Source organism: Heliangelus exortis, chromosome 2 (genome assembly GCF_036169615.1).
Source record: "Heliangelus exortis chromosome 2, bHelExo1.hap1, whole genome shotgun sequence".
NCBI classification, from domain to species: Eukaryota; Metazoa; Chordata; class Aves; order Apodiformes; family Trochilidae; genus Heliangelus; species Heliangelus exortis.
In genome coordinates, this window is record NC_092423.1 from 16,760,180 (window position 1) to 16,785,902 (window position 25,723).

At 36.8% G+C, this 25,723-nt stretch overlaps 1 protein-coding gene across 1 annotated transcript in view; it reads left to right on the forward strand.

Moving 5' to 3' along the window:
* The window catches only part of ODAD2 (outer dynein arm docking complex subunit 2), an 83,944-nt gene that overhangs the window by 14,923 nt on the left and 43,298 nt on the right, over positions 1 to 25,723 (forward strand). Inside the window, exons 10-15 of the mRNA XM_071734953.1 lie at positions 15,404 to 15,550; positions 15,818 to 16,027; positions 16,181 to 16,417; positions 17,790 to 17,900; positions 18,399 to 18,553; positions 22,320 to 22,562. Of these exons, the coding sequence (XP_071591054.1) occupies positions 15,404 to 15,550; positions 15,818 to 16,027; positions 16,181 to 16,417; positions 17,790 to 17,900; positions 18,399 to 18,553; positions 22,320 to 22,562 (1,103 nt within the window). The remainder of the gene's footprint in view (positions 1 to 15,403; positions 15,551 to 15,817; positions 16,028 to 16,180; positions 16,418 to 17,789; positions 17,901 to 18,398; positions 18,554 to 22,319; positions 22,563 to 25,723) is intronic.

Here is a 25,723-nt window from a genome sequence, read left to right on the forward strand (position 1 = left end):
TTCCCTACTATGCATTAGTACGGTCAGTCTCAGTTTATGATGGGGTTTCTCAAATCTGGGTTCTAAAATTTTAGATATCTGAAAAATAAGTATCTTTCTCATGAAATTTTTTGATAGAGAACATCTTGCTTTTCAAAATAAAATTTCACTTTCTCATGCAAATGAAAGTTGTGTAGCAGTCTCAGCCCTGTGGTGGTTTAACAGGTGGTGTACACAGGACCTCTTTCATATGAGCCTATTATGAATTTATGGCTGTCACAAATACCCTGATGCGGGTTGTAGGTTTTTCTCAAAATTTGTGTGAAATAGAGGATAAACACAGTATTTTTTTTAAAGTATATTTTTAAACTACAGTATTTAAAGTAATAATAATACTGGAAATGTTCCAAATTATTAAGATTGCACTAGTATTTGTTATATGAATCAGTTCCATAAGCTATTAATGGGTTACAAAATCAGTAATATTTTGGGGTTAGCAGAAAAATAGTTCTGTTTTACTTTAAAATGCAGAACATCAAAAAATGGCTCTTCAAATACCAATTACTTTAAAGTGAAACTACACAAAAAGTAATTTAAAATTTGATAAGAGAAGAAGAATAGTATTAGTGTTATAGTGTACTCACTAGAGTAAGAGTTTTCCATTTAATTATTTTACATATCATAATAGTGCTCCAAAGTTTCCTGGCAGTCATAGAAAAAGTCTAAAATCTCTGGTGTTTATGGATATTCCTGAACAACATACTGTACAAAGACCTGCAAATACTAATTCTAAAGAGCTGTCTTTCTTGACTCTACTTCTGTTTTCCCTGAAGTGTTACTGGTGGGTAGAACTTTGTGACTATAATTGGATCCTTAGATGATTAACAAAGTAGTTATGAATTTGGTCAGATACACAACCGATTGAGAAATTATTTTGTGTGCAAAATTATCAAATAAATTTATCTGTAATCTTGAAATACAGCCCTAGATGTGGTATAGATGCAAATATTAGAAAATGATAGCAGGATTAAAAGTATCAAATCTGTGTAGGAAATGCATTGTACATTATATAATTTTTTTCCACAGTCTGTGAATAAGTTAGAATCATAGAATTTTCAGGGTTGGAAGTGACCTTTAAGATCATCCAGTTCCAACCCCCCTGCCATGGGCAGGGACACCTCTCACTGGATATTGTTGCTCAGAGCCCTGTCCAGCCTGGCCTTAAAAACTTCCAGGGATGGGGCTTCCACCACTTCTCTGGGCAACCTGTTCCAGTGTCTCACCACCCTCATGGTGAAGAACTTCTTCCTAACTTCCAATCTAAATCTACCCTCCTCTACCCCCTAGTCCTATCACTACTTGACATCCTAAAAGTTCCTCACAGCTTTCTTGTAGCCCCCTTCAGATACTGAAGGCTACAATAAGGTCTTCTCAGAGCCTTGTCCTCTCCAGACTGAATAACCCCAACTCTCTCAGTCTGTCCTCACAGGAGAGGAGCTCTAGCCCTCTGATCATCCTCGTGGCCCTTTTCTGGACACACTTCCAGCACATCCATGTCTTTCTTGTAATAGGTGCTCCAGAACTGGATGCAGTACTCCAGATGGGGTCTCAGGAGAGGAGAGCAGAGCAGAGGGGGAGAATCACTTCCCTCGACCTGCTGGCCACACCTCTCTTGGTGCAGCCAAGGGTCTGGTTGGCTTTCTGGGCTGCAAGTGTACACTGGCAGCTCATGCTGAACTTCTCATTCATCAGCACTCCCAAGTCCTTTTCCTCAGGGGAAAGTTAACTGTTTTTCTTTTCAAGTTAACTGTTTTTTCTTCATAATGCTGTGTTAGCAAGAGTTGCATGAGATTTTGCTTTAGCTATTAGACAAAAAACTGTATATAAATGCATATAAAAAACTTTCTTGTATATAAAATAATTTTGCCACTGCGTAATGCACCTTCCCAGGACTGACCAACTTTGCAGATAATTTAGCTGACTTTATTAGTGGAGTGTCCAAGAATAAAACTTTTCTCTTATTAAGGGGTGTGGTGGGATAATATGAAGGATCAAGCTGAAAAATAGATGGTGCTGTAGTTGGTTAAGTGGTAGACTTATTTTTCAGAAAATAACAAATGTATAATAATCACATGCCACCTGCTAGTGTTTCTAGGCACATGTTTAGCTAACCTGTCAGCCTTGGCAAGCCTTTCAGCCTTCGTATCACTCTCTTCTCCACTATTCATGAACATTTCTTGTTCCCATTTTCCAGTATTAGCCGTGATTATTTTTTTGGATTTCAGTAAAGAATGTGATTACTGAAAAAAAAGGGGGAACAAAAATATAGGAATTTTTGGAGTTAAGATATGTATTTTTAACAACCTAGCCAGTGCTGATCATGAAAAAGAAATCTTGGTATGATAAATTTACTGGGTAGAAAATATTGGCAAATGGTGAACTCTCATATTATTATTATAATTGGCAACTCTGAAGCACTTGCGTAGCTCTCTCCTCAAAATACTGTACAAACAGTCATTCCTCATCACGAGACTTATAAATTCATGATAGCCAGTTGATTTTTTATCATTACCACCAAATCTGATTAATTTCTGTGTAATGGAGGTTTAATTAAGGTTCTAAGGATCACCCACTCCTGGAGTTTCAAAGCTGATGAAATGAAAGGTAGAAATAAGAAAGAAAAGAAGTAGAATTCTGCAAAAAGCAGAAGGGAAGAGATTAAGGGCTGGACAGTTAAAGGCTGGAGAAAATGTTGTAAAATAACTGATATTTGATTGTCCTCTTTCTTCAGAAATGTATTATATTTTAAAACCGGGTGATTAGATTAATAAGTGTTTTGACACTGTTGTACTACTAAACTGATGGTAAATTGCCTCAGCTGTCTCAATCTGACTAGAGACTTTATAATAATGAGGCAGATTACAATAAAATCATTTGCTTTCCTAAGGCATTCAAACATGGTTGTGTCTGAAAGCCAAGCAGGAGTTATAAGAAGTGAGAACAGCATTCTTCCTGGGTTTTAAGTCCTCCACATTGAATCTAGGATCAATTTAATCACATCTTGCTATACACAGTTATTTCAGAAGCATGGCTGTGCTTCTGCCATGTCTTCATCTGTATTTGTTTTTCCTATGCTCTCACTAAGCATAGATTTTAAGTTTCCTTTATTTCTCCAGAAAACATTTGTTTTGTAGCTTTTCAAAAACTATTTGTATAATTCTGTTTTTCTTGCACAATCTTTTTTTTTTTGGTTGGTTTCAAATGATGCAGCCTTTTCTATTTGCTCAGTACTTATGAAGTTTCAACATCACGCTAGCTCTCCAGTAGTCTATACAGGCACAGGTCCTTTCTAGTTCAACCTCATTAAATTTTTTCTACAGATTCACTACCATTGTTTTCCCAAATGAGCTGGATCCATAAAAATAAAATAGCTGTAATAACATTAAGGCTTTTTTTGTCCTTTTAAGCCAAGTGCTAGGTAAAAATCGAAGTTTCTTAGGCAGGTCTGACACTGTCCCACAGGGTCAATACTTTGTCTGTATTATAGGCAGCATGTCACATCTTCAAGTCTGCAGCCAAGTTTAAAATAGTACTGTTTGTTTAGGGTTTTCTAAAAAAATGTAATCTTAGACTCTCCTTCCCATTCAGTCCTCATTTCCTGCTAATTTCTGCATGTTATTTTAAAAACATATGGATATGCTTTGTTTTCTTCAAAGGAAATGGTGAAAGATAGGGTGGGGTCTGTATTCTTGTTCTAATGCCAAGACATAATACCTAGGTTTGGATTCATCCCACCTAGGTCTGAATGCAAACAGAGTAGGTGTTTGTAGCTGAGCTGGGCATTCAAGGCTACTTTTACGATCAGTGGAAATAATAGGCACTTTAAATATGTGATTCATCTGGTATTTTAAGCATCTAATTCAGAGTGAGATGGGTCACGTTTTCAACTTCATTATTGTCTTCATCTCAATTAATGTAGGATGGCTATAGATGACTCGGTCTTAATTATCAGTAATGTAGGATGAATGAATTTAGACAGATGACTCCCATCCCCACACTCTTGTGCATTTCAAACCATCAGAAAGTATAGTGTGAAGTAGTCTTCTGAAGGCCTACACTTACTCCAGTTCCTTTATGTATTTGGAAACAGGAGTTTGCATACTTTCTGGCTTTTTTTCCTTGGAGTGCTTTGAAAGAATGCCTCTTGCACACCTCAAATACTGTGTTCAGTTCACTACAAGAAGGACATTGCGTTGCTGGAACATGTTTAGAGAAGAGCAACCAAGCTAGTGAAGGGTCTGGAGCACAGGTCTTACGAGGAGCAGCTGAGGGAACTGGGATTGTTTAGTCTAGAGAAGAGGAGGCTGAGGGGAGACCTTAGTGTTCTACAACTGTGTGATAGGCAGTTGTGGTGACCTGGAATCTTCTCCCATGTAACCAGCGATATTATGAGAAGAAATTAGCTCAAGGGGAGGTTCACATTGGATATTAAAAAAAATTCTCGACTGAAGGAGTGCTCAGGTGCTAGAACAGCATCCCTGGAGGTGTTCAAACACATGTGGATGTAGCAATTGAGGACATGGTTTAGTTGGCTGGTGGTGGTGGATTGATGGCTGGACTGGATCATCTTGGAGGTCTTTTCCAACCTTAATGATTCTATGATTTTTGGTAACAACCTTAGAAACTAATTGGCAGTTAATGGGAAAATTGATTAATGGGCATCTGCTAGATACATATGGTCTAGTTTTTCCCTAGACAGCTTGGTGACTGTGCTAGAGCTTTGATTACATAGACGGTATTCATGCAACCAGTATCCTACAGGTTTATGTTGCTTCTGGTTATTATTCAGAGTGGTTTCAGTAGACCAGACCTACTGGCTTTGCACAGCTCTTGACTTTCTTATCATTATGTGCTTGTGCTGTGTTTGGAGATCTTCAGGGACTGGGCTGCATCCTCACATTTTTGGATGGTTCTTCTTATACGATATTGGTGAACAAAAAGACAGGCTATCTGGATTCTGGGGAAAAGCAGGAATAAGGAAGCATATGGAAGGAATTTGCAAGAATTAGTTGTCCAAGAAAACAACAGCATGTGGAGATTCTTTGACATCTGAGACTGATGTTACCTGAACAATCAGAAAAGCAAAGCAAAAAATCCAGTGATTTCTGTACAGATGCAGATAACCTTATCTGCCTTATCACTAAAACATACAGGTATCTTTTCTCTGAGGAATCATATGAATCTAAGTTACTCACTGTTCTGAAAAACAGCGTTTTTGTTCTCTGCATCCAATAATCACTTCTAAGTTTATATCTTGGCCTCCTGAGTTTCTTTGGTCAATATGAGCCCAATTAGCTGTTCTCACCTATCTGTACTGGCACATAATACACCTGAGAGCTTGCTTGTTTGTTCTCTTTGCACACAAATTTATCCATATTTGGCAGTTCTCCTGAAAGAACATTTTTTGTTCAGTTCAGTTGGTATCTTTTAGCTAGTTATCTTTAGGAGGAATGAGATTGCATTTGCAACATAAAGGGTATCTTTGTGAGATGGGAGGGCATATCTCAAGAACACCATGAGCCATCACTGCTCATGTCAAAGAAACATTTTGAAGGCCAGTGAAGGATTACTGTAGGCTGTTTGTCTCAAGGACTTGAGATTCATCACATATGACTTCAGCCAGAGACTGAAGGCAGAAAGGGAGGAAAGAAGTCAGAGAGCAACTGATATCAAGAGGAGGTCTAAGTGTTAGAGGTAACTGGTCTCAAACATTTAAGGAGATATCCCACTTGCAACAGCACAATACACGACTGCAGCAGTTTTAGGTAAAATAAAATTAGTGAATGCCGTGGCTGGATCCCATAAACTTGACAAAGGCCTCTTTACCAGCCTGGCAAAGGTTTTCAGGTTTGCAGTCAGATTTGTTCAGGACACAGAGTATCCATATATTGTATAAAATCAATAATTTCATTATTAAATGTCTGAACACAACTCTCCAGTCAGCCTGCAAGAGCAGAAGTCATTGTATTATATTGGTACTATAGACTTCTGACAGTATAGGGTCTTCAGGTATACAGGTATACTATCAACACTAACGTCCTTTATTCCTGAAGAAGACACACATTTCAGGAACTTGTTTGGTTATGGTGCACACACTCACTGTATCCTGTCCTAGTGTCCATGGCGATCCTTCAGGCTCTGGGCTATTACAGAGAGGCAGGTCTTTTGTATATACACAGTTACTATCCCTTTAGAGCAAGCAGCAAGATGGAAAGTTAGCATTTTCTTTAACCTCACAACTGAAGACATTCTGTTCAGGTGTGAGTGGCATTAGCTGTGTTTCTGATGCTCATCAGTCAGCCTGAGTTGGATGCTGTTGCACACTGCTGCTGCAGTTACAGTGGCAATGGAGTTCCATTAAGTGTATGTCTGTGTCCTTCAGAGCAACCTCTTCTGAAAGTGAGGAGAGGGCAGTAGAAGTGACCAAGATTCAGTGTGTCATGATCCAAACAAGCAAGTAGGCAATCTTCCTTCAGTTGAAGCTGAAGAAATACATGGCCTGTGACTTTGAAAAATATGTCCCAGGTAAATCACCTGTTCAGGGACTCTATCTGAGTTGGTTATAGTGACAGCTGCAGGCAGTGTACTGCTGAGGGAATTAAGAAGCCACCAAGGAGGGTGTCTTCTTTTAAAGAGACTGGGGGAAGGTCATGGTTTGTGCATTAAGTAAAGCAATTTACATATGCTAAAATGGACTCTAATGGTGGGCAGAAGAAGTCTAGGATGATAGCTGAAGCTGAGTTCATTCATGCTGGAATGTCAGTGGGAGACTATGGCGTGAGCTGGAGACAAGACAAGACTTCCTCTATAATGCAGTGTCCTCAAGACACTCTGAGTACTCCAGGACAGCTACCAAAGGTACCTCAGGTGTCCTGTGGTAACTAAGACCTAAGTGAGAACTGAAACTCAGGATTACCTCAGTGCTTGCAATTCTCTTGAATGGTGACATTTTGCAGTAACAGTAGTTTCTGATGGGTCAATTAGATTAAATCCCAAATTAACATCTGTTGCGTGATCTTATATAGAAATCACAGTGGGATCATACATTTGTTGTGCACATCACAGTATTTTTATTTTTCTCTCAGAATTTATCTAGGATTGAAAAGAGTGTGATTCATTGTCTATACAAATTGTCTGGATGCAAGTAGGGAAAAAATACACTCCTAGACTGAAAATGTTACAGATGAGAAGAAGATAAACTTGTACTGTTAATGTATTTTCTATTACCTTGGCCAGGTTTTCTCTATTTTTTTGGTCAGCATTTCACTTCTCTCCAAGTTTGAGGTTTGAGAAGTTAGTGGGAAAAACATTCTACTACTCCTAGTCCAAAGAAGTAGAAGTTCACAAGTTTGCACATGAACTGCATTGACTCTTACCTCCTCTTTAGTAGAATCCAATTACTATGAATCACAAAAGGAAAGCTAGCAGAATGGATACATGTCTTGAGAGAGTTTTTAAGAGGGAATCAACAGTTGCCTAACAAAACTTTATGGTTCACTCAGAAAATAATGGACTCATTCTTTTGTTTGGAAACTAATTTCTTTTCTATTTAATAAATGTGGTGAAAATTGAACTCACAGCATCTGGGCCATAACATACATGTCACTTCTGACACTGTGAAGGTTCAGGGTATTAATCTGCAACCAAAACCATTCAGCTTCTGTGCATGGTTTTGGTCCAATGTGAACGTATTGTATTTTGTGATGTCTGTGATTTTCCACTGGCTTTACTTACAGTAATCTGTATGGTTTACATACTGCCAGGCTGCAGCCAAAGAATGCCAGAAGATTCAGGAAACAGGGCAGGGAATTATTCCATAACTCAGTTATACTTGTCCATAACTCATCTCTTAACAAGTTGCAGCTTGTATGTTTTATAAACTCAGATGAAAAATTGGAACTAGTATTTAAACCAAAACAAAACTCAGAGTGGTTATAGGTTTACTAGCATAGAAAAATGGCCTCGCTGAAATGTATTATACACATTATAATGTAGTTATAATGCAATACTCAGTCTTGCACTAAACTTTATAAAAATTTATTTGAATTTTGAAGGATTTTTCAGCAGAAAATTACAAAATGGTCTGTAATTTGAGAGAGTCAAGTTCAACACAAAATCAAACAGTCACAAAGGTGTAAATGAAGAATTCTGTTTCATACTTTATTATTTTTACTTTCTTGTTTTATAATATTTTATAAATTTTGGGCTGTGATTCCATTTAAACAATATTTTTGGTTTGGGATTTTTTTTCATTACAGTGATGAATTTTGTTTAAATAATTTCTGGTATAACAAGAAGTATTTCTACAATTTGACCTATTTTATTTTGGATATCACGTAACATTATTTCTTTGTTCAGTATTTCCTAAAAATATATTGACTTGGTATGCTTGGTCTTAGCTTGGTCAAGTATATTGTATATTCCATTCAGATTATATATACTCATAATCAAAAGTAGGGTGTTATTATACATAAGAATGAGAAAATTGCCCACAAACAGCAATTTTATTTCCTGTTATTTAGCTGTAGGCTTACTGTCACAGACACACATGTTAAGTTATCTATCTAGGACTTACTTTATATATTAAATAAAATGAACTTTTATTGTGGAAAAATAAATTTCAGCCATAGGTATGGACCAAAAAACAAACAGAAAAAATCATTGACATTGCCATGCCAAGTAAAACTATTTAATTTTCTGGTTGCATTCCCTGTGAATCAAAAGATGAGCCAACAGGGAAGAAGACCAGCCTGGCTGAACAGAGAACTTTGGTTGGAACTCAGGAAAAGAGGAATAGTTTATGGCCTTTGGAAGAGGTGGAAGGCAATTCAGGGAAACTACAAAGATGCTGTTAGGTTATGCAGGGAGAAAATTAGATGGGCCATAGCCCAGCTAGAGTTTAATCTGGCTACTGCCAGAAAAGACAAAACTGTTTCTATAAATACACAAGCAACAAAAGGAGGGCTAAGCAGAATGTCCTTCCTTTGTTGGATGCAGGGTAAAACGTAGTGGCAAAGGATGAGGAAAAGGCTGAAGTACCTAATGCCTTCTTAGCCTCAGTCTTTAGTAGTGAGACCAGCTGTCCTCCAGGTACCCAGCCTCCTGAGCTGGAAGGAGGGAAAGGGAGCAAAATGGAGCCCCCCTAATCCATGAGGAAGAGGTTAGCAACCTCCTGTGCCAGTTCAAAGCACAGAAGTCTGAGGGGCCATAGGGGATCCACCCAAGGGTGCTGAGGGAGCTGGCAGAAGTGCTCACCAAGCCATTTTTTGTCACCTGCCAGCAGTCTTGGCTAACTGGGGAAGTCCCAGTTGACTGGATGTTAACAAAATGTGACTTGGACCCAGAGAGTTGTGGTGAGCAGAGTTAAATCCAGTTGGTGGCTGGTCACAAGTGGTGTTAGTGTTGGGCTTAGTTCTCTTGAATATCTTTTATCAATAATCTGGACAAAAGGACTGAGTGCATCCGCAGTAAGTTTGCAGATGACACTAAGTGGGGTAGGAATTGTTGATCTGCTCAAGAGAGGGTAGGAAGGATCTACAGAGAGACCTGGACAGTCTGGATCAATGGGCTGAGGCCAATTGTATGAGGTTCAATAATGCCAAGTGTCTAGTCCTACACGAGTCACAACCACCCCATGAAATGCTACAGGCTTGGGGAAGGGTGCCTGGAAAGCCATCCCATAGAAAAGGACTTGGGAGTGCTGGTCAACGCCTGGCTGAATATGAGCCAGCAGTGAGTCCAGGTGGCTGAGGCTACCAACAGCATCCTGGCTTGTACCAGAAATAGTGTGATTAGCAGGACGGGGGGAGTGATCACCCTCTTGTACTTAGCACTGGTGATACCCCACCTTGAATCCTTGTGTTCTGTTCTGCGCCTCTCACTACAAGAAGCATGTTCAGAGAAGGGCAGCAAAGCTGGTGAAGTGTCTAGAGCACAAATCTTACGAAGAGTGGCTGAGGGAACTGAAGTTATTTAGGCTGGAGAAAAGGAGGCTGAGAGGAGACCTCATCACTCTACAAGTACCTGAAAGGAGGTTGTAGCGAGGTGGTTGTTGTCTCTTCTCCTGAGTAATGAGGTAGAACAAGAGGAAATGTCCTCAAGTTGTACCAGGAGGTTTAGATTGGGTATGATGTAAAATGTCTTCACTGGAAGGGTTGCAAAGCACTGGAACAGGCTGTCCAGGAAAGTGGTCAAGTCAACATCCCTGGAGGTAGCTAAAAGATGTGTAGGTGTGGTGCTTAGGGACATGGTTTAGTGATGGTCTTGGCAGCTCTATGTTAATAGTTGGGTTTGATGCTCTTAAAATAATTCTGTGATTCTATGATCATATATTCACTCTAAATCAAATTATAAATCCTGACTCATGGATACCAATCTTAACATTGTCTAAAACAGCTCTCTTTGTATATGTACATTAAAAGTTTTAACTAGATTTATCTTTGCATTATTGTATTATATAAGGGGTCTGTTCAACACCTCAAAAATGATAGCAAGAAAAAGACAGGCTTAGTTACACATTCTTTACAGTTCTGATTCTCAGTTGTGAGCTCTGAATATCGTAATGCAGACATTGCACAAATATCACAAAGAAGGGTGTTGGAACTAGATAACCTTTAATGTCCCTTCCAACCTAAACCATTCTATGATATGATTATGATATCATATGTAGTGGTGAAACTGTTTTATTTTCAGTTTATTTGTGGATATATATTATAACTCTATATAGGAAGAGAAAAACATATTTTAAACTAAATCTGTATTTAATTTCAAGCCTTCAAATTGATTGTTGATCTGCCAGTAGTTTATTTTGCATCCAACATATCAGATTTCAAATGGTATAACAAGATGATGCAGATTTTATGTCAACTTAATGGAGAGGTAACTATTTCCATGCATGCTAGAATCGATGCTGTAAGTACTGCAAGACTTGCTGTAATGATAACTTCAAGAAACAAAAAATGATTGTTGAAACCATCAGTAAAAATATTTCTTACTTTGTAGAACTGATGCCTCAGCACATATGAAAAATATTTAATTGTGGTTTTACTTTAAAAACACATGAAGTGGTGTGTGCTTTTATATTTTTTTATATACAGTTCTATTTTTATTTAATATAAGAGAATTAAAAGTTGTTTATTTTTTAAAATCCTGCTCCATATTAAATGTCATATGCCAAGCATTATACATGTAAGATAAGCCAATTATGAATTACTATGTTATGTATATGTATAGTTTCATTTTAGGAGAAGCGTTCCTCAGAAGAGACTGCTTGTCAGATTAGCAATATACTTGTTACAATTATGTAAAATAATAAAAAGACAAGTTTTCTCTTTAAACACCTGTTGCAAAAATTTTGCAGTAGAAAGCAAAGTAAATCTCAAAGCTTAAGCTACATGAAGAGACCACAAACTTAATGAAAGGACAGCTGTTAGTTCTTTTGAACTGCAAAAAATTCTGTGTAGTTTTGGAATAATCTTATGGATTTAAAAAAAGAATAATTCAGATTTTATATGTGTGGATAAACTGATTTCTCTAGGAAAACATTTGAAAAAATGATACAATATATTGTCCCCTAGGACATATTTTCAAAACAGATGGGAATACGTTCTTAAAACTTCTTCTGAAGTCAAGATAATAATGATTAAAAAAAGATATCATAAAGAAAATCGTAGGAATCTTTCTTTGACATTGAATCACAGAATTGTCACAGTTGGAAAAGACCTATAAGATACCATGTCCAGGCACTATGTGTTACAGATATTAAAGATTTACTTTCATGTTTAAACAGTTTTGTGGGGGCAAATTCTGTTGATTTCCATCATTACAATAAATGTAAGTTAAAAATAACTATGAAACTAGCAGATGTGGTTTTTCCAATGTCAGCTACTGAGATGAAACTTTATTAAGTATTTTTCTCACATTACTTTTGGATGTATTTTTCACTTATGATTCTCTAATATGTTTATGATATCTGTTGAAGCTAATGTTAAATTTAGACTTTCTTCCTGTATTTGTCTTGCTGTTTCTATTTACATTTAAGAAATATGCCACTAAATTTCTTGTTCTGTTAGATCTACTTGTTTCATATTAGCAAGCATTACTCAGTTTTTCAATATTCAATATGACGTGCAAAAAATTTTCTTCCAGAAAGGGCTGGCTCAAAGTTCTTTAAATCAGAGTTTCAAAACTGTAATTTGAAAGAGAAGTGCTTGGGCAGCACAGCTCAGATCTGGGTGGGAGCCAAAGTTTCCCTGGAATTCTGAGGCATGGGAGGTGGATCCTGTAGTTTGATTTACTGGGTGCTCTTAAGTGGTCACTTCCACGCTGGCATTGCTCATGCACTCCGGCTTCTGTTGCAGCTACATGGTGGCTCAGTCCTCCTAATTTTTGTGCAGCTGGGTTCATCCCTGATTCAATTAACAGTAAATCTATACTATAGGTTCAAATAATCCTGTTACCTTATGGTTTAACTTTCTGCATACCATAGGGTGTGTTCTTTGATACTTTTCTTGCTTTTTGTCTAGTAGCTGTTACTGAAATAGAACTTATCTTTTAGAAAAACATCCAATCTTGACTGAAAAATTTCCACTGCTGGGAAATTTATCATCACTCTTAAATTATTTCTTCCAAAGGATAATTAACCACATGGTGAAAAATTTGCACTTTAGTCCTCATCTAACTTTTAGTACTTTTTACTGCAAATCATCAAACCTTTGTGCTAGACTGTAAAGCTCTCTGTGATCACGTTCCTATTGCTCACAGATTTATTTATTCATTCAGTATGAATAAATCATACCTTAATCTGATTTTTAATAAACTAGCTACTGCTTCTCCTGTCTGTCTTAATGCAACTATTTTCTCAGCTTTTTATTATCTTCTTTGAATTACCTCTATATTCTCACTTTCCTTCTAGACCTGTAAAAAGGAAAATTAAGCACAGAATTGCACAGGTGCCTGAAAAGATATAATACCTATGTTCCTGTCCAGTGTTTTCAATCATACACACCAAAATTCATCCTTTTAATCAAATGTTATACTATAATCTCAAATTATTCAACATTCTAGGTCTTTTTATATGCTCTGGTTTCCAGGATATTCATCACTGAGCTATGCCCTATTTTCGTTATTTGCAAGCGCATGACCTTAAATTTAGACATAAAAGAAACTGTATTGGGTGAATCAAAAGATGACATATCCCAAAAACTTGATTGCAACAGGAGGGGAGATGCAATGATAGGGAGGTTTTTTGTGGTTAAACCTCATCTTTCGCCCTCCAGATGTCCTGATCTCTGATTCCACAAATGTAGGAAACTTCACTACATGACTTACAGTAGTGAGAAACTCTGTTCGTATTCCACCAAGGCAAAAGAAACTCAGGACCATAAATGAGCAAAGAAGAGGACAGACACTTTCTAATACTTCACAAGCTGCCACTTATTTTTCACTCAGGGAATTTAAAATTAAATGAGATATTTGTGTTTTACTAGGTACTTAGTCGTACTTTTAACTTTCACAGAGTCCTTTCACACTATTGTTCCACTATTCTGTTACCTCATATGAAGAACTGACTCCCTCTTTATTTTTAATCTGAATCCTACTGTATCGTACTAATAGAAGATCTTATATCTGTATTAAAAGAGACATCAGTCAATCACAGAGTCACAGAATAGTCATGGTTGGAAAGGACCTCTGAGATCACTCAGTACAACTATACAAACTTCCTCCCACAAAAAAACCCCAAACAAACCAAAAAAACCCCACAACCACACCTTTATTTATCCTGCTCAATGCTATTCCGAACATTGTAAACCTCTGTCATTTCCCTCCAGACATCCCTCTTCCAGATCAAAAAATCTTGGATTATCTTTGCTGCTCTTTTGTGAATGTTTTTCAGTCCAATAGTTACCTTTCTAAAACTTATGCTGTAAAACCACGTGGTGTTTCTAAGGTGTATGGGAACCATGGATTTACACTGTGGTAAAGTGACATTCTGTTTGTAGTATTTTTTCCAAATAAGCGATAGTTTCAGTATGTTTTTTTTTTATTTCCAGTTACCCTGACCTCAAGATACCATTTCTAATTTTTAATGGTCAGCTGAAAAACTGTAATCTGTGAAGTTAGGGTTGTTTTTTTAGGGTTGTTTTTTTTTCTGATGTGCATCACATCTCATTTTCTCACTTGCTCTTTATTACCCTCTTAGTAAGTTCTTTAGCAGTTTGTCACAACTAGCCTTGAATCACAGTATCGTCAACAAACTTTGTCACATAACTGGTCCTTTCATTTTTTATGTTTGAGTATGTTGAGCTGCATGACCTCAACACAGATCTGTGGATCACATCCCTTTCTTGCACTCACCTTTTGTTCCTATCCTGTTTTCTGTCCTGTAGTCATTCTTTTCAGTCCCTTGACGTGACCTTTCCTCTTGCTATATAGTGGCTTAGTTTCTTTAAAAGCTATCAGGGAAGGATGTCACAAAGTTCTTATGGAGTCCAGCTAGACATACCAGCTAGATCACCATTGCTGCAAACCTCTACAAAACTTAGGGAAGAATGTCTCTAATCGATTCATGGTGACTCTAAATATACAGTACACTTGCAAGAGTATCATATTTAGACAGATGTCTGCTAGTTCTGTTCTTTGTTACAGTCTACTATGTTCAACACAGATATTTGGCTAAAAGTCCTTTAACTCTTTAACTCTTTTCAAAGAGTTTACTCTTTAACTCTTTTCAAAGGTGGTAACATATTTGGTGTTACCCAGGACTTAGTAACAAGGTGTTTTGAAGCAAGAGGATACATGCCACTTTTGCTCAATCAGCTATTTTACCTTGTTTCCTTTATAACTCAGTTGAATACTGTCTAATAATGGCAATTTTTGTTGTTCACAATATCATTTTTTTCAAAATAAAAACCTTTTACACTGGCTTCAGTTTCAGAAAAATCCTCTGAAATGTCCACAATGGAAGATTCCCACTGGAATTTGGTTTCTCCCAGAGTGGATACCAATGCAAATAATGCACATAGCTTCTCTGAAATGTCTTGACTGTGTATACTTTTGCAGTCTGCAAACACTCATACAAAACTCACAATATTTGACTGCCTAATTTACTAGTCCATTCATAGCAAGTGATATTGCTCATTTGTCACCTGTGCTATTCACTCACTTCAATCTTTAAGACATTTGCAGACTTCATCATCAATAATTCCATTTCTTACTATGCTTGTATTATTTAACTCCATAGAATGAAAACAAAAAATTGAACATGTTTCTTCTTTAGTAGTAGTTTTCTTAGTACAAGTAATTTAAGATAAAGTTTTATATTTAATGCGCTTTACACGCCTCTTAATTGCTTGCCTTATTTTAGGGAGGTGATCCAACAGCTACTGTAATTGCACTGTGTTCGATGAGAGATTTCAATCTGGCTCAAGGAACTTGTCAGATGGCCATCAGAGACCTCGAATGTCTTGAAGTGTTAATTAATTTACTTGAGACAGAAGAAATTAGATGTCATGTAAGTAGCTTTGTTGAACAGAGGAATAAATATGCCTTTTCTGTTAGAATATTTTCTTCAATTTTCAGAGTTATATAGTATAAAGAAAATAGATTTTTTGTTGTTATTTCAGTATTTTCTCAATTTCAGGGGGTTTATAGAAAAAAAAATAATTTATTTGATCTTCAGTCTCCTTCTTCTGGTTAAATTTAAAAGATAAAGCATTTGAAATATTTTTGTTAGTGTACATTTAAATGATTTGAACTTGTATTATTTTCCATTATTTAGATTGGATCATTAAGAATCTTGAAGGAAATAAGTCAAAATGCAGTGATCAGACATGCAATTTCAGATCTTGGGGGTTTACAGATCATGGTGAAAATACTGGACTCTCCAAGTCAAGATCTAAGATGTTTGGCAGCTGAAACAATTGCTAATGTTGCTAAATTCAAAGAAGCACGAAAGACAGTAAGGCAGCATGGAGGAATCAAGAGATTGGTAAGCACTAATTCAAATTTGTCTCCTTGTTGTATGCATATTTTGGTCCAAAAATAATGGGTCTTATACATGTTTCTCGTGGTAGTGTTTACCAGCATTTAAAAGCATCTAACTTCCCTGTGGATAATTTAGATTTTTTTTTTTCTTTTTTAGGTTAGGCTGTTGGAATGTACTTCAGTGGGATCAACCAGTCCAACAACATACCAAGTAAAAGATACAGAAATGGCTCGCTGTGGGGCTTTGGCACTCTGGAGCTGCAGCAAAAGCACCAGAAATAAAGAAGCAATCCGTGCAGCTGGTGGCATTCCATTACTAGCTAGATGGCTCAGATGTTCCCATGTAGACATTTTAACCCCAGTAGCAGGGACACTACAAGAATGTGCCTCAGAGGTCAGTAAAAACACATAGCTAAATTATTTCTAATCATTAAAACAATTGTCTGTCACTTAAACCAGGCCAGTTATACCATCAGGAAGTACATGTTTGTATGAACAGTGTTTTTAGGAAGGCCATGGCTTATATTGAAGTAAAGACCACATATTTTTTAAATTAAAAAACTGGGAGTACTTTGTGAAAGAAAATACATAGAAATTAAATCCTTAATGAGTTTAATTTTTTTTCTGAATTTTTTAATCATACTTGATAAATATGGCAAGTTAAGATGTTATATTCTGCTTACTCAGTGCATTTAAATTCTACAAAGCTATCCTTCAGGTGTGGCAAAGAAGATCCAATGCAGTGCAGGGCAGTGTGTTCTAAGATGTCCTTGTGAATTGTCTGTCTGCTCAATTGCAAAAAAAGAAGAAAGGAATATGCATGACTTTTCTACAGATTTCCTTGGCAGGTTTCACAGCTTTGAGTATATTCACTCTAAGAATTTGAATACAAGGGGGTTTTTTTGCCATTACCATATATAAGATGAGTGGTTATTTCTCCATTTGTGGGATAATATTTGAAATTAATAAATCAAGGTGCATTCAATTAATTAATTAAAGCAATCATGGTGGATTGCACTTAAGTTTGAAAATATAGTTCTTTTGGTCATTTTGAGACATGGAAGACATGATTTTTCAAAGGATTTTACATTATAAAGCACTTTGTATTTTCAAAATTAGTTTCTTGTACTACACAAGTTTATGCATGCTCCATGAGACAGCAGACTGGCAGATTTTAGCTTCAGTAAGTCTGTGAGAAGGTGAAATTTTTGAGGGTTTCTTATCTGGCCAAATTTGGAAATAACTAAATGCATCTCTTAGACAGATGTTTCCCTTCTCTTAAATACTGGTCCCCGGTTACAATTCCTGTGGGTTAAAATTTGGAAGAAAAGATCACCAAAAAAATGTTAATTCTAAGAACATGTTTTTCTGACTATGTTCTAGGAATAGATCTGTTGTTTTGGTTGCTGGTTCTTGATGAACTGAGTGGGTACTTCTTGAGCTTATTCTGAAAAATCTTTTTCTTCCTGTCTCTGAGCAAGGAGTCTGTAAACCTTTTAGAATATTCTTAATTCTGTTTAAGTCAGGTAGCTACAAAATAGGCATTGCAGCACCTAGTTGTACAGGAGATTTGAAGAGCACTGCAATTTATCTATTTGATTAACTTTGGGAACATCAAGAGTATTTTCAAGGCAATGCAGATGAGTTGTGCTTAAAATAAAGTACAAGGCTTTTCAATATCAAAGCCTAGAATTATAGCACTGTGTTATTATTTTGACTAGTATTACTGTTATATAGGATTGAAAATATGCAGTTTATCTTTTTAGCCAAGTTACAGACTTGCAATAAGGATGGAAGGAATGATTCAATACCTTGTGAAAAATCTGAATAGTGAATCTGAGGAGCTACAGATGCATTGTGCAAATGCCATATTTAAGGTAATTGTATTATTATAATCTGTTGATCAGAACCAGGATTAGCCCTTTGTTTTCATGTGATTTTCTGTTTTAATATTTTTTAGTTTCACTATTTCTCTGACATGTAAGAAGTTATACAAGCATTGATGGATAATTCTTTCAAGAATATTTCAGCTGCATATTTAATATTGTAATTAAGTTCCTAATTGTTCTTCTTCTGTGCAAGCCCTAAATTTCACAGTTAACTAGTGAAGTGAGACTTAATGAGCAAGAGCTGTTTTTATTTTTGTGTTTGACCACAAGGTGAACAATGTGACAGTGTAAGGGATGCTGCATATACAGTAGGGTTTTACTGTCAAACTCACTTATCGAGTTCTTAAAATTTTCACATACTTTAATAAAATACTTATGTTTTCTTCTCTATTAGATTTTACAAGTTACAGCATAACACACTTAGCTTTTGAAGACATAAATTTAAACATCTTACATAATATAAATATTTAATTTTTATCCCTGTAGTGTGGAGAAGATAAAGAAACACGTGACCTGGTTAGACAACATGGAGGTCTGCAACCCCTATCTGCTCTGCTTAGTAACTCTGAAAACAAAGAACTTTTAGCTGCTGTGACAGGAGCAATCTGGAAGTGTGCAATCAGTGGAGAAAATGTGTCAAAGTAACAATTTAATTTTGTAAACATTTATTACATTCTTGTATTTTGATTTTAGGAGCCTCTGCTATCAAAATTGTTATGATTTTTCAAACTATAATTTATAATCAGTTGGGCTTTCAACTTAGGTTTTATAGAGCCTTTAAAAAATTGCCACAGAACCTTATCAGGGTACAGTGTAGACAATGTTAACTTCCTAGAGTCTTATGAGTCTATGAGAACATTTAGTGCCTTTAGAGAATAGTTCAGATGTGGGACACTGAGTCAGGATGTGTACTAGCACATACTAAATGTTTGACACATGGACATATCTATTATCCCCACTCTCTGTAGCTTACAAACTAGAATTACTGCTGCATCATAGAGAGAGTAATTAGCCCATTTAGCTTTAATATTTTACATCAAGAGAGACAAAAGCAAATTAACTTATTCTAGAGTAGGTATCTAATACGCATTAGATCCGCCTACATTAAAAATATATTGGAATCTGTGATAATGAGCCTAGTTGCCTTCATCCTTGACTACAGAAGGGGCTCAAAAAAGTACCCGCTAAGTGAGTGGAATTATCTGATGAGGGTCCTACCACAGGTACCTACAACCTCTCAGTGTCAGGGTCCTGTGTGAGTATCTGGGAGTGTGACAGCAGGAGTTGTGACCATCCACCTTTCCTGGAACAACACAATGATTGAGAATACTCATCTCCCTCATCTGAAATTCATTTATCAGGTTTATGTACCTTACCTCAAAACCTCCTGATCCACTGGAGTGCTAGTTTTCCTCCTGAAGTTATGGTTCTCTGTAACAGAGGAATGGAAGATTCATAGTCTGGTAGGAGTAAAGAGGTAAACTCCTGCTGCAGCCCTAGTGTACTTAGCTGGACAAGCAGATATGATTAATAACTGCTAGATAAAATTCAGAAAGAATTTTAATAATAAGGATTTACGGTCTGGGTTTTTACTGTCCTCAATGAGTTCCCAAACTGTTGGTATATAGAGCCATGGTCTTTGCATACTCCACTGCTGTTCTACTGCTTTTTGTATTCTTGATTGCTCAGTAACCTGGCTTTTCAGGAGCGTGTATCTTTTTCTCTGAGCTTTGGGTACCTGTGCAGAGGCACTCTGGTTCTAGATCAGTGACTGATAAGGTGGACTGAATGGTTCTATCCTAGTAAACTAAGCAAGGCCAGACCTGTCAGGGTTCTGGCACTATGTTATGATTGTCCATACTGTTTCAGGTGCTAGCAGAGTGCCTTACAAGCCTGGCCTGGGCCAACAAGCACTCTCCCAGACAATGCCCAGACATTCCTTGAGAACAGTGCAGGCAACAGACTGTTTCCATTAGGCAGAATGGGTGAGGCCACCCTGGATTTTGATGAGAGATTTTTGCCATATGGATACTATGTTGTGCTTTTTTCCTTCAGGACTAGAGAGTGAGCTCTCAAGGGATTTATTTATTAGTGTAGCTGTAGCCAGTAATTCTGTCCAAATGCAAACATTTTTCTGGGCTACTCATGTGTCTTTGGCAAGTGCTTGGCACCCTGTGAAGGTTACTTGCCAAGCGTAGCCCCAGGCTTGATCTGAATTCAGGTTTTATGTAGTGCTGAGTCTGAATTGGTAAACCCTATAAGGTGGGGAGGCACTACAGAAGAGGGAGGGAGAGTAATACCAAAACACCTAAGTAGTTCTGGAGGGATGAGCTTGAGTCTGGCATGAAGCTAGCACTAAAACTCTGCTGGTGCCTCTAGTGCCACTTAGCTGTCTTCAAACTACTCCAGTGTTTCCTATACCTGAAGAAGGTGTTGTGCTGACTCAGCAATGAGCTGATACAGGTACCTGGGCCTGACTGGCTCAGATTCCAGTTTGTTGCAGGGAGCAGCAGTACTGCTTCTGGACCCAAGATGGCCTGAGCCAGCAGCTCTGTCAGAGGGGGGGCCCACCCATTGCAGAGCCAGCTCATAATGTTCCATCTGTGAAGCAGCTGATATGCAACACAGATCTAGTAGCTAGTAAAAATCAAGGAGGTTTTTCTTTTTTTATTTTTTTTAAAAAAATGTTTGCTTGCTTTATTGCTCTTTTTTCATGCTGTAGATGTTTTTCGGAAGAAAAAAAGTATAGGGATACATCCAAATTATAGTGTACAAAGAGAGAAAGATTACTCTTCAGGCAAAGGCTTGGATGAGGAAAAGTAGAAGTTCCTTATTTCTGTTTCTTTATTTGTGATACTGATAAAACAGCTTGGAAAGATTAACTTTTATTGAAACAGTTGTAGCTCTGCCATAAACATTTAAAAAATACTAATATTTTTGTATGAAAAAAAGCTACATGTATATAGTATGTCTAGCTCAAGTAGGCACTTCAGAAGCTTGGAGGCATGGGGGAGGCTCAAATGAGAACTCTACTCTCAGAGAAATCTTCTCATTAGGGCGGGAACTACCTGAATTCACACAAAGGTATAAATCAATGCATAATTATTAGATAATATACATGTAGGCAGCAGGTGGCAGGACCTGCCGAGTAATGAGCTCAGTCGGTGCTCAGCCTCACCTGTGCCCAGTTAAGGCTGGCCCAAGTGCGCATGCTCAAAGATCAAGGGCCAATAAAAGGTGGGGCCTGAGACTGGCAAAGGGCTCACCCTGAAGCAGGTCAGCAGCCGTGCTGGTTGGAGGCCAGTCCTCTACTGATCCGGTCCTCACTCAGAGCCTATCATCGCTTCGAAGTTCATCTCCTGCTACATCTGGGCACTTGGGCCAGCCCTAACTGGGCACAGGTGAGGCTGAGCACCGACTGAGCTCATTACTCGGCAGGTCCTGCCACCTGCTGCCTACATATACAGGTTAGATATAGATTGCTATGCCAAGTAGAATTGTCAAGATGTATCACAGAAAAAATATAAAAGCAAGATACAGTGTTTGTTATGTGTTAAGAACCTCTTACTTAATGAACTTAAATTATGGCCCCAGTACTGAGGAATAAAGTCCTGTTCTAAAAGATGAACTTCCAAGGTTTAGCAGGCATCTCTTTGTAGGATAGGATAGGATAGGATAGGATAGGATAGGATAGGATAGGATAGGATAGGATAGGATAGGATAGGATAGGATAGGATAGGACCTCCATGATTGTTAAAAAATGTTTTTTTTCTTCAGCACTAAAAGTGCTGTGAAGAATGAGGAAGGTATTAATATATCAGTCAATTAAAATTCAAGTCAACTTATTTCTTTTTAGCAAAATCTCTCATAGTACAATAGAAGTGTACTAGAGCTATAGGTCTTACCTTAGGAAAATACAAATATTGGACCTGAACTAAGTGTAGAACTGGTCTGGGCAAATTCTCTAAGGGTTAACAGTGAAAAGTAAGTGTGCTCCTTTGGTCCAGAGAGGTGGTGGAGGGTCTGATGCACTACTACTGTAGCTGTTGTTAATATGTCAGGAAAATGTTAAGATGTCATGGTACTTGCCATTCTTCCAGTATGTTTTCAACTATTTATAAATGTTACATCCACATGTCAAGGTTTAAAAACACCCTCAGACTGCTCTGCGTATTCCTAGATAGCTAAACTAGAGATACCTATTTTAAAAAGTAGAGAAATGCTGTGTTTCACACTGTCAGGAACTGATTGAAATGGTTTACCTATAGTGTAATTTCTTCAACAAGATAATTTACATACAGAAATGAAAGATTATACTTCAATTAAAATGTTACTTTGATTATGAGATTAAGCTTAAAACTGTAAGACACTGAAAATAACAACATTGGGTTTATTGCTGTCTTTTAGATTTCAGGAATACAAAGCTGTAGAAACTTTGGTAGAACTGCTTCCAGATCAGCCTGAAGAAATCCTTGTAAATATTGTTGGAGCACTGGGAGAATGTTGCCAAGAGACAACAAATCGATCTGTTATCCGTAAATGTGGTGGAATACCACCTCTAGTGAAGTTACTTTCTGGGACTAACCAGGCACTACTTGTGAATGTCACCAAAACGGTGGGAGCTTGTGCAACGGAACCTGAAAGTATGATGTAAGCTATTCACAATCATAACATTTGAAATACTGAAAAAATGTAATTTTAGTAATTCTCGAACAAATATAGTAAATTCTAATCTGGTTTAAAAAGATATTTTTCTTTTTTGTTTTCCACAGAGCTGTGTGAGTTATTTACATCCCACTGCAAAATGTGCATTTATATAAAAAAATTGTTAAGGGAATATATAGAAAAATTTCTGCATTTTGGGGAACATCACATAAACCTTTAGTAAACGGATTTTCAATAAAATTAAAATTCAGAGTTACAGAGCACAATTTTAAAGGGCTGTATGATTAGTGCCTGTCTTTCCTTCTCCTTTTTACATCTGTTCTCAAAACAGAAGGAATGCCATAAATTAGAGAAAGTAATTATAAAAAGAAATATGCACATTTTTTTATAGTAGATTATTTTTTGTATTTTATCTGCTTTGATCTCCTCCATCTTTTCTTGTTTGAACTCAGACTTCTTCTGGACCCTTTTCTCCTTTGGAAAACAAAAAAACCCCTCAAAAATATGATTTTTTATTCAGAGAGTTGCTGCTTTTTTTGGCTATGTGATATAGATTTGTACAATTTACAAAGCTCCTTGAGTTTTTTATGATTAAGTGTTCCAGTTAAATGTTGAGGTCAGTATTTACTGTGCTCACTGTTCCCTTACAGGGATGTTTACTTCAAGATTCTCAGCATATTTTCCTCCTTATACACTAGGCAGGTCAGAAAGAGAGTTTTATTAAGCTCCTCCTGTTCTGATTTGCATAATTCACTTGATATTCATATAGCAGTGCAGGGAATTCTTTTTCTGAATAGGGCTTTTGTTTTCATGCTTTGGCTGTCACCCAGTGGCAAAAGGCTAGATGGTACACAACTGTAAACATGGCTTGTATGAACAGTTAGCCACATAACATAAAAGAAAAATAAATGAAATCACTTTCACAACATATCTCTCTAAAAATGAGTCTGTAGAGTAATGTAATAACAGAATTAAAATTGTAAATCACCAGAGAGATTTAAATTCCAACAAATATAAACTGATATTTATAAAGCCTCAGACATAGTCCAGTGCTCAGGACTGTCACTGTAGTATCCAGTAGGAATAGCTTAATATTGGAGTGTAGTCAGTATAAACATGAAAAATAACACCAATTTCTGCTAAAAATTGTAATTCAACAAAGTGCATCTTGTTTTTTATAAGGAGAGAGTGCAGGCTGTTTGGGACAGAATTTTGTAATTTCTAAAGATTGGACAAAAGAATCAAATGTTGAATTTGGTTCATATGAAAAAATTCTCTATTGGAAGTTCTGAACTTTTAAAACGGTTGGTTGGTTTTTTTTCAATATTTTAAAACATTAGCAAGTAAGCAGTATCTTTGATCAAGAGCAAAATATACTTTTTACTACCATAAGAAAACATTAGACAGGAGTTATGATTATTTGCAAGACTGTGACATGTAGGTGATGTATTGTGCTAGTTAGATTTGCAGTAGAAGAAGAGATAATGCTGCTGTCCTTTCCTAAGTATGACTCACCCAACTGTGGATAAGTTTGTTGCCAATCCAGCAAAACATTTAAAAAGATTCTTAGTTAAAACACTGACCCCAGTGCAACTAGTCAGATGCTTATATGATTTACCTGGTTTAGTACTTTGTCTCTCATAGGTTTAAGAGCACCTATTTCCCCATACCCCCAAATAAAGAGATATCCACTCCTCTCCTACCTGCACCCCCCCAGAAAAGCAACATCCATTCATCTCCCATCTTCTTATCTCAGACCAGTACAGCAGGAATTGAATCCTCGTCTGAACCATTGTCTTCACTCTTGGGAGAGTAAGTCACCAAAGACATGAAGGATACATGGTCTGTAGCCCCTCTTTATTCCATTTACAGAATTTAGGACTGGAACAGTAAGAAACTTTGGTAGAAACTTCTGTGGAGTTCATTCTTTTTCAGTAAACATTTTGGAAAGTTCTTATCCAAAAAGACATATATTAGCAAGGAAGTGAAGATGTGCCAGGAATGTCTTCAAGGAAGAAGCAAAGCACTTGTACCCTGTGACAAGAACTTCCTGTTGCAATTTTTACTTTGCTGTTTCTGGGCTGCCTGGTTCATTTTATGTTCCATGGAGGAAGTCTGCACTGAGAGCAAGACTAGTAGATAAGCATAGGTGAACTTACTGCTTCTACACGACTTCTTATAAATTTTCTCTCTACCATGTTTCCCAGTTGACACTTTAGCTTCTGCAGCTACTGAGTAGAAGGTACCATAGTCTTACTTTTCTGCTGCAAGATTAAGGCAACTTCAAGCAGTTGGGTGATTCTTATTGATTCTGTTGAGCTCTGTAAAACAAAGAACAGCAGCCAGCTTCTCTCATAACAAAGGATAAGTTTGCTTATCTTAAAAAAGCGTAACTATAATTGAATCTTTACTATTATGTGGACAGTGTGAAGATGTTCTCCATACTCAGTCTTCTTCATGGCCAGTGACAGAGATGCTGCTGAACACGTTTTGTGTTCATTTGACTTTTTGAGAACATGTAATAAGTTGGTCTTTTTCACCTACTAAAAACAGAGAACTAAAGCATATTCTTTCACTTTTCATTTGCCCTTTTCATTTGAAAACCCATAGACTTCATCTCTAGCATTCAAAACTGAGGATTTAGAATCTTGTAAATTAAAATATAAAACTATTTTAGCAAAACAGATGGAGTTTGAGTCATTGGTATATAATACTATTTATCAAAGCAGTCCACAGCAACTAGTGAAAGTTTTGAGAAACATGCTAAATTGTGGTTGCAGAAAAGACAAGATTTCATTCTGCCAGAATTAAACCCTGTAATCTTAACAGTGAGCACAATACAGAGTCAGTACAACTTTGTTTATTTATATTTGTATTTGTGGTCTAAATTGGCAGGCAATTAAACTAGAGTTCTCAAAAATTCTGGCAAATGAGACTATAGCAGAAAAAAGATGATAGATATGACAAACAGATGTCTTTGTGTGTATTCATGTGTGTTTAAGCAATATTAAAATTTCTAAAGTAAATGTTCAAGATTAAGTTTGAATTTGAAAGTGAAGTGATATTTCAGATTAACATCTTGGCTAGCTTCAGATTAATAAACCAAAGCAAATTTGTAAAATTGTAAACCATGTCTTACACAGACA